The 15,015-nt window shown below is 44.2% G+C and overlaps 1 protein-coding gene across 1 annotated transcript in view; it reads right to left on the bottom strand.

Moving 5' to 3' along the window:
* Positions 1-15,015, bottom strand: part of LOC309684135 (sucrase-isomaltase, intestinal-like) — a gene marked incomplete at both ends in the record, with an annotated part of 58,600 nt that overhangs the window by 28,643 nt on the left and 14,942 nt on the right. The window contains 5 exons of the mRNA XM_082498171.1: positions 456-540; positions 624-740; positions 852-965; positions 6,926-7,057; positions 8,074-8,199. Of these exons, the coding sequence (XP_082354297.1) occupies positions 456-540; positions 624-740; positions 852-965; positions 6,926-7,057; positions 8,074-8,199 (574 nt within the window). The remainder of the gene's footprint in view (positions 1-455; positions 541-623; positions 741-851; positions 966-6,925; positions 7,058-8,073; positions 8,200-15,015) is intronic.

Here is a 15,015-nt window from a genome sequence, read left to right as displayed (position 1 = left end):
GAAAATTTCTTTCCTAAGAGAAGGAAAAGGTATTGAATTAAGGCATCAGGGAGATGCCATCGTCCTTGTCATGGTTAGTGGAAAAGGCCCATCCCTGGGACTAGCAGTGGCGATGGTAAGGCAGAAGGGTTACTCCTTCCATGAATCTGTAGCTGAGTTACAGTATATGGGTGTCTGGTCCTTTTTCTGATGCAGACCAGTTGCTCAGAGAATGGCAGGGAACGCCATTTTTCTAGTCCTGTTACAAGGTAGCCCCAGTGACAGAGGAAAGTGGCTTATGTTTGATACTCCACCAAAGCTGAGCCAACGGACTCCTGAAAAAATATGTAACTGAACACACAGAACAGGCAGGGAAAGACGGAAAATGAAGGACAGATTTTTTTTCTAATAAATAACCTATAAATAACCTATCCAAGATTAAAAAATCTATATATTATCAAGGAAACTTTACTTACTAGGAATGTAAGGAGGGTTATTGATGTCATTAACAGCACATCCAGGATACTGGCCTCTTAAGAAGTTGGATGGTTCATTCATATCCTGTAATAAAGAGAGTAAGACATGTGTCAAAAGCCTCATTTTCTTTTTTTAAAAGAAGGGAGGGCAAATATAATGAGACATACAATCCAGATCCCATCGTAGTCAAGGACATCCTTAAACTCCAGACACAGCTGGGTCCACCACTCAACTGTCCTGGGGTTGGTGTAGTCAGGAAACACTGATTCTCCGGGGGGCCAGGCCTAGAGTTCACAGACATAACGACCGGTTATCTTCTCATTTCTGTTACACAGCCGCTTTATCACTTAGAAGCAGTACTATACCAAATGCATGAGAGAATTTAATAGATTAACCTTTCCAACAGCAGGAGTCACGCCATCGGAGTTGTTCACCCAGACTCCCATTTCCTCTCCGAGATCATAAGGCCTGTAAGTGCCCGGTTCTTCGTCCTTTGTTATGAAAGGGTCCTGAAAACAGTGATTACATTTCCATTATTGAAATCCCAAAGGTAACAATTACTTTTCTATTTGTATATTTTGGAAAAATCTGGATGATGTTCTTAATGCAGATTGCAATAATTTTGGAAGAAAACAGCATTAAAATTTAATAAGAGTTGAGAGCACATAATGATTTAGGAAAAGTCATTAAAGATGTGTTGTGAGCATTTCTTGTATAAGGCAAAAGTGATGTGAAATTATTAAATAACATCACGTTTATTTTTTATGAGACATTCTATGTTCAAATGGTTTTAGAGAGGCACTAGATCTTACTTTCCCTCCTGCCAAAGTCCCCGCTTGGCAGACTGGGGTGCCACGCTGGGCATTCCCACACTTCGACACCTCTGGGTTTCCTCCAAGGCAATCCTCATTCCAGCTGCCTCAGCATCAGCTGCTCAGTGCTGAGAGAACTAAAACTTCTCAAGGGGCTTGACGCTGGGACGCATGCAACCTCAAAAGGACCCCGCCAGCCCTCCCTTCAGATCCAACGGCAGACAATGATGTTTTATGCCAGTCTGGTGCAGAGTAACCCAACTCACGCATGCCTGCGGGGCCATACATCTCTGTTCCCCCCAGGCATGAAGACCACAGCATTTTACACCCCATAGCTCGTCCTTGCTGCCCCTTTCGCTGCTTGGGGTGGTCACCATCTCCCATTGCTGCCAGTGGCATTGACACCACCAGCTTCTCTGCCTCAGGATGGCCGTCTGTAACCACCAAGCTCATGGAAAGGGAGCCTAATGTGCTCCTGGGAAAGATGGTGGCCCCCTACGTCAGTAAGTAATAAAGTTAGGAATACTTTGAGATGCCAGTGAATGAAGACATACTATTCAACTCTGCTCAGCAGTCAACTGGGACTAAAAGGAGATAATGCGCTTTGCAATATGTCCCTAATTGGGAGCAGCTATCTGCTTTGTGTTTTTTAGAACAGAGGAAGATTGCAGTCATTCTAGAGGAAGGGAATTCTTTACTTTTCTCTAAGAAAATATTACTCCCTCAGGTTCTGCTTAAGGCAAAACCTTTCAGTTACGAAACACAATGGAGAAAAACACCACTGAAACAATTCTTTCATTCATTTATAGCTTGTGCAATAATATAAGCAAGCTTTAATTAAAATGTGATAGAAGTCTAAATAGTAAACTTCTTAAGAACAAAAAAAAATCTGCTCCCAAACGTTAAATTTCTTCAAAGGCATATTTTAAAGCTCATTGTAATATCTAAATTATTTGCCTGATTTACTTGTAAATACTCTGATAGCTATAGACTTAGTGAGGAAAGTATATTCTTCCTTGCCTCAAAAACAAAAGCCCCTGCTAAATCCCTACCTTAAGTGTAAAATTCTGTTCAATTTTAGCTATCTAGCTCCAGCGTCACCTTCATAAAGAGTATAAGTGTCCATTACATTTTTAACTTGTTTAATAGTTCAGCTTTGGAAAAGAGAAAACTGTCCATCTGCAATAATTATCTTATAATTGTGGAAAAGATGTCTCTCAAGGGACTTGAAGGCTGGAAGGAGTCATCTTAATTAGCTACTCCTAATCCAAACTTCTGGTTTCCTTCAGCTGAAAGGTTATTCCAGTGCATAAATCTAATATATTATGCAGGTTTAGTATCGTCCTAAAGAGAACAAAACCCTCCCGTGCATTCACAGGTTGTTTGCCGGGGAGGAAGTTCATGTCTGTTAAATCTTCCCTAACTCATCTTTTTAGCAGCTCTTGGAGAGCAGGTGCTGAGCATCCTTAATTCCCCGAGACCTGGGGGAACCCACCACTTATCCAGACCAATACACTTCCACCTATGAGCCCCAAACATAGATTTTGACACAGATCCATAAAAACTCATCTCTGGAAATTTTAGCCTCCACAGCTCATAGAGCTGGACTTTAAAATGTTAAAGTTATCAAGCGTTATTTTGAATCACAAGTATGTTGCTATTGACTTTTAAGTAATTTGTCACTCATGTCATTCCTAGCTGTTCCTATTTTTAGTGTGATTTAATGGAAGGTATGCAAGGTCTTTCATTAAAGCTCCTCTTCAGTAATGATGTTTGTCATTTTACATTGTTGTCATTGTTACTTTTAGAACTTCTTTCTTTGTTTCTAAAGAATGTATTTGTTCTGACTCAGCTGAAGCATGCACATTATTCAGCGCAATAATGATGACCGAGTACTGACACTCTTAGACAAAATTTCCGTAAAATAGAGGTGGCCTCTGAAAGAGATCAGGAGAGAGAAGTGCTGAAGGACTGCATTTAGAGACTCCGATAATGGGGCCTTGCTACTATCAAGGTGACCACAGGCACAGAGGGCTCTCGGCATTGGATGCAAGCATGGGGACTGGATCTCCTGATGGTGAGGCACCAGCCACCCCAGCGGTGGTGGCACAGCCAAGTTCAGGGTCCTGTCCTCAGGCAGGTTACTGGTGTTAATACTGCTGGCTGTTAGGATCTGCACTTTGCTTGTGACCATAGCGGTCTGAGGTGAGGAGGACTCAACCCGTCTCCCCAAAATCCATTTACTAGAGGTTTTACATGACACCAAGTGACTGCAATCAGAGCCCATTTGCTGAAATCATCACGAGGGAGGCAACAATCTGCTACTCTTGGGGAACTCACTCATTACTGTCGCTACCCAAAGGGAATCTAAATAGAAAATTATTCTTTCGGTATCTAACTGGATTACACTTGCCTTGATTGCAGTTAGCATGGCTTTGCTCTCACTTGGGAGCGAAACCCGTCATACTGTTCCAGCTCCTAACTCAACTTATGGGAATGCTTTACATCACTAAAGAACGCTAACAGTCAGTTTGACAGAAATATCGGCAGCTATAATAAAGTGAAAACAGAAAACTTCATTACCAGTGCAACCTGTACTTCCCATGAGCTTTTAAAAAATGAAGGACAAACTGAATCAGCTTTTGTTCTTTTTCACAAGCTTCTCTAAAGAACCAGAGCAGAAGACAGCCCTTAATCACAGGTTAGTGGAAGGAGGAAAGAAGGGCTTCCTATCTGGATTCCCATTAGCTCATTGCACGAATTAAGAATTGTTGTTATATTCCTTCCATCTGCCTAAGATGAATTTAGATTTATAAAGCAACAGCTCCTCGCCCTGCTCTAGCATGCACCATCTGAGAAACTGAAAGGGCTTTAAAAATGTTGTTGAAGTTAAACTCACCAGTAAGAAGGTAGCGTAGCTCAACCACTAAACTGTGACTGCTTGCCTGTGGCTCCTTACCCAGCAGCAAGTGCAAAACAACTGGAGGTATCCTAACTTTGATGAAAAAGAGGTGACTACCGTGTGTTTACTGAAGGGCAAGAGTATGCATGGGAAGAGCTACCCCAAACTCACAGTATTTAGCTGATATATTCATGTCTCGCAAACTTTTTTTGAGATAAACCAATAAATAGGCAGGTGGTATTTAATGTTACAGCTGGAAGAGATTAGATAATTTTTAGAGCAGTATTGAGGATACGGGGAGCCTAAAATGCCTAATAGCTGGAAAGAGCACTCAGTCCTGACAGCTCGTGTGCTCATCTACTACTTGGTTAGTTATTTACAATGATGTATCCGGTTAATTTTGGTCTATTTTCATCTTGAAGTTGCGCTCCATCAGAGTGACTTAGTAATCTGCTACTGTTTAAACTCTGTGCCTTAGACTTCCACTGATGGAAATTGTTTTCACTGCTGCACCCTGGAGCTTCTCATGATTTAAAGCTGCAGAAGAACTGGGACCTTCATGGAAATGTATGCAAATAGTGCTCACTATGTAGACTGCTATTTCCATTATCAATATGTAATTGATCACTTGGGCTGTGTAGTTTTGTTTGAGATTCCCGGAAGCAAATGAAATTATAGTACAAAAAAAGTGAAGATTAGCGTAGTAATACAGAGCAGGTATTTTTAATGAAACTACAAAAAAAAAAAACAACCACAAGACTAAAGAACAGCAAACCTCATAACTGTATTTTAAAAAGAAAACACTGATATTGGTATCTGTGGTGCTGACTAGTCCATCCTCCATGATATGCCAGACTTTGCAACAAATTATGGAGGAAAAACTAAGGGCAGGGAGGCACTTCTGGCTTAATCTATCTCTTTGACAAGATAATGCGATTTTTAGATGAGGAAACTGCAGTAACTGTCAGTTGTCTTGACTGTGGTAAACATCTGATACACTACCACAAGTGAAAGAGGAACTGTCCCACAATTTAGGACTCTGCTATTCAGTCTCTCTTCCCTTCCCACAAGCCTTTGACAGGACTTCCATGACAAGATGAGGAACCCGGCTCTTATTTTAAAAAGACAGGATCAACTTAAAGCCTGTCGACATTAGTGCCTTATAATTAGTCCATTACGATTCAGCTGGATTAACTGGTCTCTTTATGAGTATGAGCCACCAATAGATGTAGGTAAATGCGATGCAGGGTTTTGTAATACAAGATAATTGTTAGCAGAAAGAAAGAAATATTTCTGCCATTCTCCAAACACTGCGGGGGCATCACCTGGAGCGCTGTGAAATCCGGTTATCTGCTACACAGGCAAATGAATTCAAACTGGGGCACATTTGGGGGAGAGCTACTACACTGAGAATATGAAGACCTCCCCTGATAAAAAGAGAATAAAATGCTAGCCTAGCAAAAAAGGCTGATGGAAAATATGCTTGCTCAGATAAGTATAACAAGAAAGAAAGTAGTGGGATGAGAGACTGGCAGTTTGAGGTAAATAAGAATAGTAGAACCCAAATGAAAGGCGTAAGCTGACCATTTAGGCTGAAAAATAGAAGACTGCAATGACAGCAAAAAGTCCTGAGAGGGACTGTGGGACTGTCTCCTCCTCCTCCTCTTTCCCCTGTGGGTCAGCGCAGCCTGAGCCGTCCCTGATGCATCTGCGGGACCTGTTGGCAACATGAGCCCCGGGAGGGACCCCTGGCCCCAGGCAGCCAGCCTGCCTGGCTCGCCTTGCAGACAGGCAGCTTTATCCTAATGGCTACCTTAAATCTTTTCTGCTGCAATTTGAAGCATTTTTCTTCTTATCCTGTCCTTAGTGCTTACAGAGAACAAATTACACCTCTCTTCTCTGTGGTGATGTTTCACACCCACTTGCGCTGCTCCAGGTCTCGGCACTCCTGAGCCTTCCCACCCCGATCCTTCCCAGGTGGTGTGGATGCCCCAGCCCATGCTGGGACAAGTCCTAGGCATCTTTCAAGGATTTTTCTTTAATTTCTGGCATCCAATTTCCTTGCCATCATTGGCATTCACTTAGCCACTGTGAGAAAAAGTAATTCCAGTGCAAGGACATGTATGGGAACTTGCTGGAGAGAAGCAGCAATTTTGTTGGAAAAATTGATGGGAAAAGATGGAAATTTTCAATTTTAACTTCTGCCCAAATTCTTTCATTGGGTCATACATCAGTTTTGGTTATGGGTTCAACATACTTTTCCCACCAATTTTCATGCAAACAAACTTCTCTTACATTAATTTAGATGAAAAGTAAATATAAGGTAATGTGAACTGTAGCTACTAGCACTCCAGAGTGATAATGAGTAGATTTTTTTCCACTATTCTGCTATTTTTGTGTGCATATTAAACTCATTCGTGTTTTTTTTTTTCAGGAAAATAATTACATTAAAGCAATCTTATCTCAACTCAGCCCTGAACAGAGGCAAAATTTCTCATAACTGAGTGGGAAAAGGTGAAAGAGAATTTATGTTATAGTATAGAGATGGTGTGGTATACAGATATCTGATAAATGCAACAAATTTAAATATGAAATCTGTGAACAATTGTTCTTCAGCTCTTCTCAACAAATGACAAAAATGGAAAATCTGCTACAATAACATGTGTGCATTAGCACCCAGATACTGCTATGAACACTATGCTGCAAATAGTTCTGATAAATGGAGAAATAATTAGCAACATCATTGTTAATTTACCAGAATCACGACATTGTGCATTCCTTCCTTCTTCAGCTGTTGGAGGTACTCCGGCAGACCTGCATAATTCACTTTGTCATAGGTAAAGTCCATGCGACGTTCCATGTAGTCAATATCAAAATGTTGGACATCCTGCACATTTTTAAGGTAAACATTACATGAGTACTGCATTCAGCTCTGGACTCCTCAGCACAGAAAAGACATGGACCTGTTGGAGCAGGTCCAGAGGAGGGCCACGAAAATGATCAGAGGGCTGGAACACCTCTCCTATGAGGACAGGCTGAGAGAGTTGGGGTTGTTCAGCCTGGAGAAGAGAAGGCTTCAGGGAGACCTTATTGCAGCCTTTCAATACTTAAAGGGGATTTATAAGAAAGATGGGGACAAACTTTTAGCAGGGCCTATTGTGATAGGACGTGGGGTAGAGGCTTTAAACTAAAAGAGGGTAGATTCAGACTAGATATAAGGAAGAATTTTTTGGTGATGAGGTTGGTGAAACACTGGCCCAGAGAGGTGGTAGCTGCTCCGTCCCTGGAAACATTCAAAGAGGCTCTGAGAAACCTAATCTAGTTGAAGATATCCCTGGTCATTGCAGGGGGTTGGACTAGATGACCTTTAAAGGTCCCTTCCAACCCAAACACTTCTATGATTGAAGTATTTGATATGGAAAATCAGAATGTATGCAACTGTATTTCTAAAAGGTAACCAACGTATGAAATGAAACCTAAGAAATTTGCTATAATAATTATAAATAATTGTCAGGCTAAATTCAACTCCTATAAGCTTACGTGGTAGCAATGGACAAAATGGAAATGTAGGAGTCCTAGTTCAGCAACTGTTTGGCAGCGGTATGCATCAGAAGTACCATAATTTTTTTTTTTAAATGCTAGTGCCTCGTACTACATAACAGTAAATCCAGAATCACCTGCTATGCAGCCAAGAGCAGCACTTAAACCTCATGTTCAAAGCCCACTTTAAATGTTCTTTTAAGCATTATAAAGATATTACATGCAAAACCACTACCTAAGATTATGAACATACTTTTATTCTACAATTCTCTTCATAAGATAATCACTTTTCCCCTATTATAATTTTATTCATCTCACTTTGGATTGCAAAATTAGCATACACGGTGAAAAATTTGTACTTACATAAGGGATATCATAGTAGTGCATGCGATCGACAGTTTTCTTTAAAACTTCGATGTTGCCATAACCCCATCGGGAGAGATGAAATCCAAGAGACCAGTAGGCAGGCATGTGTGGGCGTCCAATGGCCTACAGCAGGAATGAGGAATATAGAAATGCAAAGGGTGAGATGAAGAGAAGTTATTCTGAAACACCGGGAGAGGCTCCCAGCTCATTTAAGCCACAAAGGTCAGGGCACAGGTATCACCCACCCATGAAGTACCCTTTCCTGTCTCAGAACAGCTCGCTGGACAGCGTGCTTGGCTTCAAAAAAGTGCTTCTCCTGGTGGACCCTTGTCCTTAGCAGAAGCTCTGAGTGACACCCACACCGAGCATCGCTTGTAAGAACACCACAGTGGAAGACACGGTGTATAAAATCCAGACTAAAGTTAAATGAGGGTCTCGCTGAGGTCTCAGCCTTCACACAGTAGCATGTGTGTTGCCTTACATGGCACATGCCGGCAGAAACCCAGCGTGGAGCCTCACAACGCCTGACCTGAGCCAAGTCCACAAACCCTTTGGTCAACAGCAGGTAAATCTCCAACGCTACACAGCAACTTCAGCTTTGCTAATTTCTCTTGCTGCATCCAGCTGAACTAACTCATCAAGAGTCTGATGTTTATTTGAGCTCTCTGAAGTTTTAATTATATTTACACACCATCCTGATGAAATACAGTTACTTATGACTGACTGCTCTTATTGCCGGCCCACAGCATTGTGTTGCCAGGCATTGACAAACCTCTTCAAAGTCAGTTACTGTTTGGTCCCGAAATTCTCAACTGAAACATGAGGTAATGAGTTAAATATGATTTTATAAATATTTGATTTCCACTGGCTCTACATAACCCAGCTGTAAATTGCATGAGGAAACTCGATTGAGAGCACAGGGGAGCGAGGCCTCCTGCTCTGCTTCCCCCGGTGAGAGCTGCTCTGGCAACCTGGGACGAGCAGCGAGAAACCACGATGTGTCTGTTCTAGAAATAAGCTGAAATCTGGTGTTGCCGCATTAGTACACACTGGTGTTTTCTGGGGGACATCTCTTGAACTCCTTACTCCAGTTTTAAACGGTTAGATCCCACGAAATTAACCTTTGTTCTGTATTTCTAACTTCCTTGCAGGCAATACATGGAAATCAAGTAGCTAGTGAGCACCATGACTTATTTAATCAGTTGCAGGTATTGACTCCCTTTGGCTAAATAACTGTTCCTCCCTTATTTCCTTATGGACCTCCATAGTTAGGTAATTAGGCTAAGAAGTGAAAAAAAACAAAACTTGCATATTGGCAGCTGAACCCCATGTACTTTAATTAAATAAAACAGGGCACTCCGGGCTCTCTGTATCTATTCCATTGCTAAGCTCTCTGGAGATCGCAATGCATAAAGGCACATCTCCCTATGGGATTTTCTCCAGTCAGAGTCTGACCTGGGAAAACAATGCTGAACTTGAAATTGTTCTAAAATACGTCACGGATGCTAGAGCTGGTGGGATGTGCAAACTGCACCGGACAGAAAAACAGATGCAGGAGAGAAGCGGGGAAAAGCAGAGGATGTTTTAATGCACCCGAGCTGGGAGAACACACAGGGTAAATTCATTCCAAATGAGAATGGCTTGTGGACAGACAGGTGAACTTTAAGCACTAAGCATTACAAATTTGGCTACGCAATGTGCTTTTGCTTGTTGGGATGCTGCTAGCTCACCTAAGAAAAAGCAGGAGGAGGCCAGAACAACTGGTGAGGTTAATGGTTTGAGTGCCTCCAGGAGGGCTGCTCCGGCTGAGCAGCACAGCTGCCCCAGACGCCTGCTACTTGTCCCATTCCACCAGACTTAACTCTCTTCACCCTCCTCAACACCGACTTCATCTCCAACTTAGCTGGAGGCTAAGCCCTGCGGAGGAAGCAAGAGCAGCTACCAGCAGCGTGCTCCTGGCCCAGCTGCACTTCGCCTTCACTGCACACAGCTGTGTGCTGGGAGAGGCCCTGGGCAGACAAAGGTGGCCTCCTGCCATGCAGGGTGAACCTGGTGGGCAGAGACGCTGTTGCCACCATGGTGCAGTCTCATCTGGTTACACGTGTCATTAGTTATTTCCAGCTTATGTGGGCACACCTGATCCCCCAGACCATGTTTTAAGCTCTGCTGGGGCTTCCCATGGAGAGCTGAATAGGGCACGATGGCTCAGGACTACCTCTTAGACACCCTGTGAGCCAGCACCGTGGTGTCCAGCAGAGCATGGCAAGCCTCAGGGCAAGAAGTCTGCTTCTCTGTCGCAACTGCACTCACCATATTAAGGATAAATTCATCTGAGGAGGCAGCAGAACTTGTTTTAGACCAGCTAACGCTGCAAGATGAGCTCCATGAGCCCCACCACTTTGTGCTCCTAAAGCAGATGCACATTTTGCCCTTGCTTTCTCTACTGTAAACAGAGAGTGACCTCTACAAACAAGGTTAAAAAGACAGACCAAAACAAAAGAACTCCCTTAATGAAATAGAATGTTTTGTGCACAGCCTTCTCCCCTTGGACAAGAGGAAGAGGGAAAACCAGCTGATAAATATTCATCCTGTGGCTGAAGGCAGAGCCCGGTGCCTTGGCAGGGTGCCTGTGTGGCATCCGCTGCCTCTCCTTGAGCGGGCTGGGAAACGGGAACCGCCACGGAGGTCAGCAGCCTGGGCAGAGGCAGCAGGAACCACTGGGCAGCCCTGCTCCAGGTCCTGTGGTAACCCGGCTCACTCCTGGCTGGGGAGGACATCACCAATACAACACGGTTCAAGAGCTGAGTGGGGGAATACTTCTGCCCCCCGTGTCCTATGATGCTCTGAGGTGGATGCCAGTGGGGCTGGAGGTGGGGCTGTAACCACCAGCATGCTGGCCAAGGTCCTTCCCAAAAGGCATGTCCCCAGCACTGGGGTTTGCTGAGGTTCAGCTGCTTGCCCTTATGTGACAGTGTTGTCTCAACTGTGGACAGCAGAGCTGCCCCATGGCAAGGCAGTATTTTGCGACAGCATCCCTTGAGAAATTTGGGATTACAGCTGAACCAACTGAAGAAAATCCACCTTGTGAGCAAGATATTAAGTTTTAAAGCAATTAGTTCCCCAGGTTCACCAGGCTGGCGCATCTATGGTGAGCTTAATTGAAATCAGCAGAACATTTGAAGAGGAAGGATGAAAACAGGGCAGCTGGGAAAACAAATGTTCTTTTTTTCTAATTATGCTGCGGACTCTCTCTAATGGATCCCCCTGAAGCTTCCTGATAAAGTAACTGACATATGGTACCTACTCGCAGATGGATCAGCAGAGGCAGGGATGTAATTTTGCAAACCTGAAAACTCATGTTGGATTGATATATATTTAGGATCTAGTTAATTCATATAGATTGCATTCTGCATACAAATGATCATAAAATGCAGAAGGCAGAGAAAGCCTGCTTGGCAGAATTGACTCCCATCGAATCAGAAAAGGTAAATGAGGTATGGCAGGGGAACCGAGGGAGGAAAACATGAGAAATGCAGAAACAGCAAACATATGGGGTACCCAAACTGAGAAAAAAAAAAAGGGGGGAAGATAGGGTAGTGCAGAAGCGGAAAAAAAAATAGATCCTATTTTCTGTTCCACAATTCCTCCTGCACTCGGTTCTTAAATAACTCCTAGTGCTGTTTAATAAATTCACTGTTAGTTTTTCCAGGTTTACATAACTTGGCTTTATGTAATTTTTTTTCACTTTTTTCAGATGCACCTGAGGGACGATGAATCTAGGAGGTACCCTGGAAACATTTTGCAGTAAGAACAAAGTTCAGTGAAAACACGCATATCTATCAGCTAAAATCTGTGCCCAGGGAGCAGGTGATCTGTATTCACTTTCCCTGTGTTGGGTTATGGGACAAATACCATTACTACTATAAGCATCAAGGATATCAACTAAGTTATAAATGCCATATAGTAAGTCAGGATCCTATTCTATTAGCACTGTAACCAAAGATTTTCATGTGAGAGAGATGGCTGAAGAGTTATGCCCTATACACCATAGAGGCCGTAGAGAGAGATACTCCTTCCCATGCTTACAAAGGAGCTGAGATCTCCAGCAATGCAGGTACAGGGGCTCAACATGAAAGACTGCTAATCTTGCACCCTAATTAGCCATGCAAAATGCCTCTTGAAGCTTGATATTTGCTTAGACTTCCTTTCTTTAAGGAAGAGCTGTAGGAGGAAACTATAAAAATCCAAGTGGGGTAATGCTCTACATTTAGACACAGAAACAGGGTGTTTGGATAATCACACAATGGCTAAATTACACAGGTGCTCCTATGGCCCAGACATCTGTATCCAGCTCATCTCCTGTGGCTGAGACATGCAGGTGAGTGCTGTGGGCACCTAGTCAGGTAGGGAGTAACCTTCACTCAAGTCTATGCACAGAAGCTGAATTTTGTTTTAGGAGAGCAAGAAGAAAGGTACTGCAACTGCTGAACCATTAAGAAGATTCTCATAACCTCAGGAGTCTAAAAATTGTAAGGACTTCCAATGCCCAGGTCTTCAAACCTTGTTCTTTGCTGCACAAACACTTACCAGCTGCTTAGTCTTTCTTGAAGAACTCATTAATTCAATTACAAGACTCTCACTCAATCATCTGTGATACTGCAGGTACAAGCAGGTTCCCATGTTACCTCTCAAATCAGAGGCTGGACTAGAGACCTCCTGAGGTCCCTTCCACCCAGAACTATCCTATGGTTCTGTAAGGAGGAAGTAAACCAGCAATTTGCTCTCAAAACAGAATTAGGAGACATGGTATGCTCTCTTAAAGCTTGTCATCGGCTAGTTTGTGATAAAATAACAAATTCACAGCCTTCACTCCACTCAACAGCTGTTAAATGTCCATTTGTTGAACTACAGCGTTCCTGAGTGTATTGTTATGAAGCTCATATCCTACTGCTGCGCACTGTTACCCTGTCCTGAAAGGCCACCAGTGGACTTGGCAATGGTGGTCTGGTGTTAGGTCTGGCTGTAGAGCCTCAGCCAAGCTCAGCTCAATGGCTGAGCTCTTTAGCTTATTACTGCTTTTTCCCATCCTCCTGCAAACCGAGGCATTTTCCATATAAAAAAAAGTGAGATTTGTGTTATATAACTGTTCTGCACACTGGACTTCTTCTGTAGTAGGAGAAAAGTGTGATTGCTGTCAAATATGTATATATAGCTGTGGCAGGACCACCTCTGATGTGCCAGGAGCAGAGCTCCTCGCAGCTGGGTTTAGGGACAGCAGGGAGCAGAAGAATCAGGATGGAGAATTCTCCTTCCCACTGCACGATGCCCAGCACATGGCCTATCGCCCACCTCTGTTCCATGTGGGACACAGCAGGGGAGACAGAGGTACTGTCATTCAGCCCTCTTCTCCCTTCCCACTCCTTGCATCACCCTTGGAGCCCATTTAAAGCAGATTAGCCTGGGCCGGGCTGGTACCCAGGGCCACCACGGCTTTCACTGACACCTGTCCTCACCCCAAGGATGCACAGAGAGGCTGGTGGTCCTGGAAGGGCAGCTGCAATCATTCCTGTTCACCACGCAGGGACCTCTGCTCCCAGCACAGCCCCAGTTGGCCACGCAGCACCGGCTCGGGGCAAGAGCCCATGGGCCACCCCTGGGTGCTGGCAGCAACCTGGAGAGGTGCACGGGGAAAGCTTATGTGCTCCAGAGACCCAGTAAAGAGCTTTGTTACAAAGCTGTCCTAACTCACTGGTTTGGAGGGAGCTGCATAAAAGCAGTGAGCAGATCTAAGCTCCTAAATCGTTCACAGAAACAAGCACGGCGGGGGCCCGGGGGGGTTGCCCAGGTCTTGAAGTGGCACTGAAGGCAACAGCACAAAATGATCAAGAAAGGTGTGGAGCACTTCGCTCTGGACACAGCTCCCTTGCTCTCAACGGGCACGCAGCAGCTGGCACCAGGCCTCACTGCCACCCCACGGGGGACATCCTGGAGAGGATGCCATGGGAGATCCCTGCAGAAAGCTGCATGCAGTGATTTTGGGCAGATGCTTGCACAGGCAGGAGATGGGTGCCATTCCCCCAAGGAGCTCGTTGCAGCAGGGCAACCTGGCCCCACCAGAGTTCCCTGCAGCCAGGAGCTCCCAAAACACAACTTCCCAGAGGAGACCCACACAAACAGCCAAGAGAGATGAGGGATGGTGCTGAGCTGTGCCTTGCAGACATAGGTCACAGTGGTCCTTTCCACCCTCTCTTCTTCCCTGGGGCATGACAATGACCATGCAGGAGAGTCCTCTCGGTGTGACAGAAAACACAACTGAAAAATAAAGTCTTTTCTGTCTCCTTCACCTTCCCACATATCTTGTACATAAAAGCCAAATCATTACCCTAGAGACTAATAACATAGTAATTGTAACATTTGCGATCTGGGAATTTCAGGATGTTTACTGAAGAAGTTATTATTTCACTATGAAATTGCTACCATGCATTCTTTAAGATTCCCTAGAGAGCCGAGCGCAAGCTCGAAGAATACAGAACAGGGGAATTTTTGTCCTGGCATGTGACATGTCTAGTTAGGAGACGCCCACCGGTTCTCCCCTTTACCTTGTTTTCTTCACTCCAGCTCCGTTTCCAGAGAGGCAGGGGTGGAAAGTGAGCTGCCAGTACCCATCAGCTGGGGAGTGAGAACTCTCTCATTTTATTTTCAGCTGCTGGCCGCCTGCTGAGCCACAGAAACGCTGCCTTCAAACACCAATGAAAGACTTTTTGAAAAGAAACAGGGATGGCTCTAATCTCCATCGCACCGAGGCAGTGACTCCCTTGAAATAGATGCTTTCATCGCAGGGATCACAGCTGTGGCTAGGGGGGAGAGTCGCTTTACTTTTTCTTTCTTTCTTTGGGTTGTTTTTTTGTTTGTTTGTTTGATTGCTAATGTGTAAGTTCA

This window comes from Vanellus vanellus (genome assembly GCF_965231255.1).
Source record: "Vanellus vanellus genome assembly, chromosome: 1".
Taxonomy (NCBI): domain Eukaryota; kingdom Metazoa; phylum Chordata; class Aves; order Charadriiformes; family Charadriidae; genus Vanellus; species Vanellus vanellus.
The sequence above is the reverse complement of the archived record's forward strand: the minus strand, read 5'-3'. Positions and strand labels throughout refer to the sequence as shown.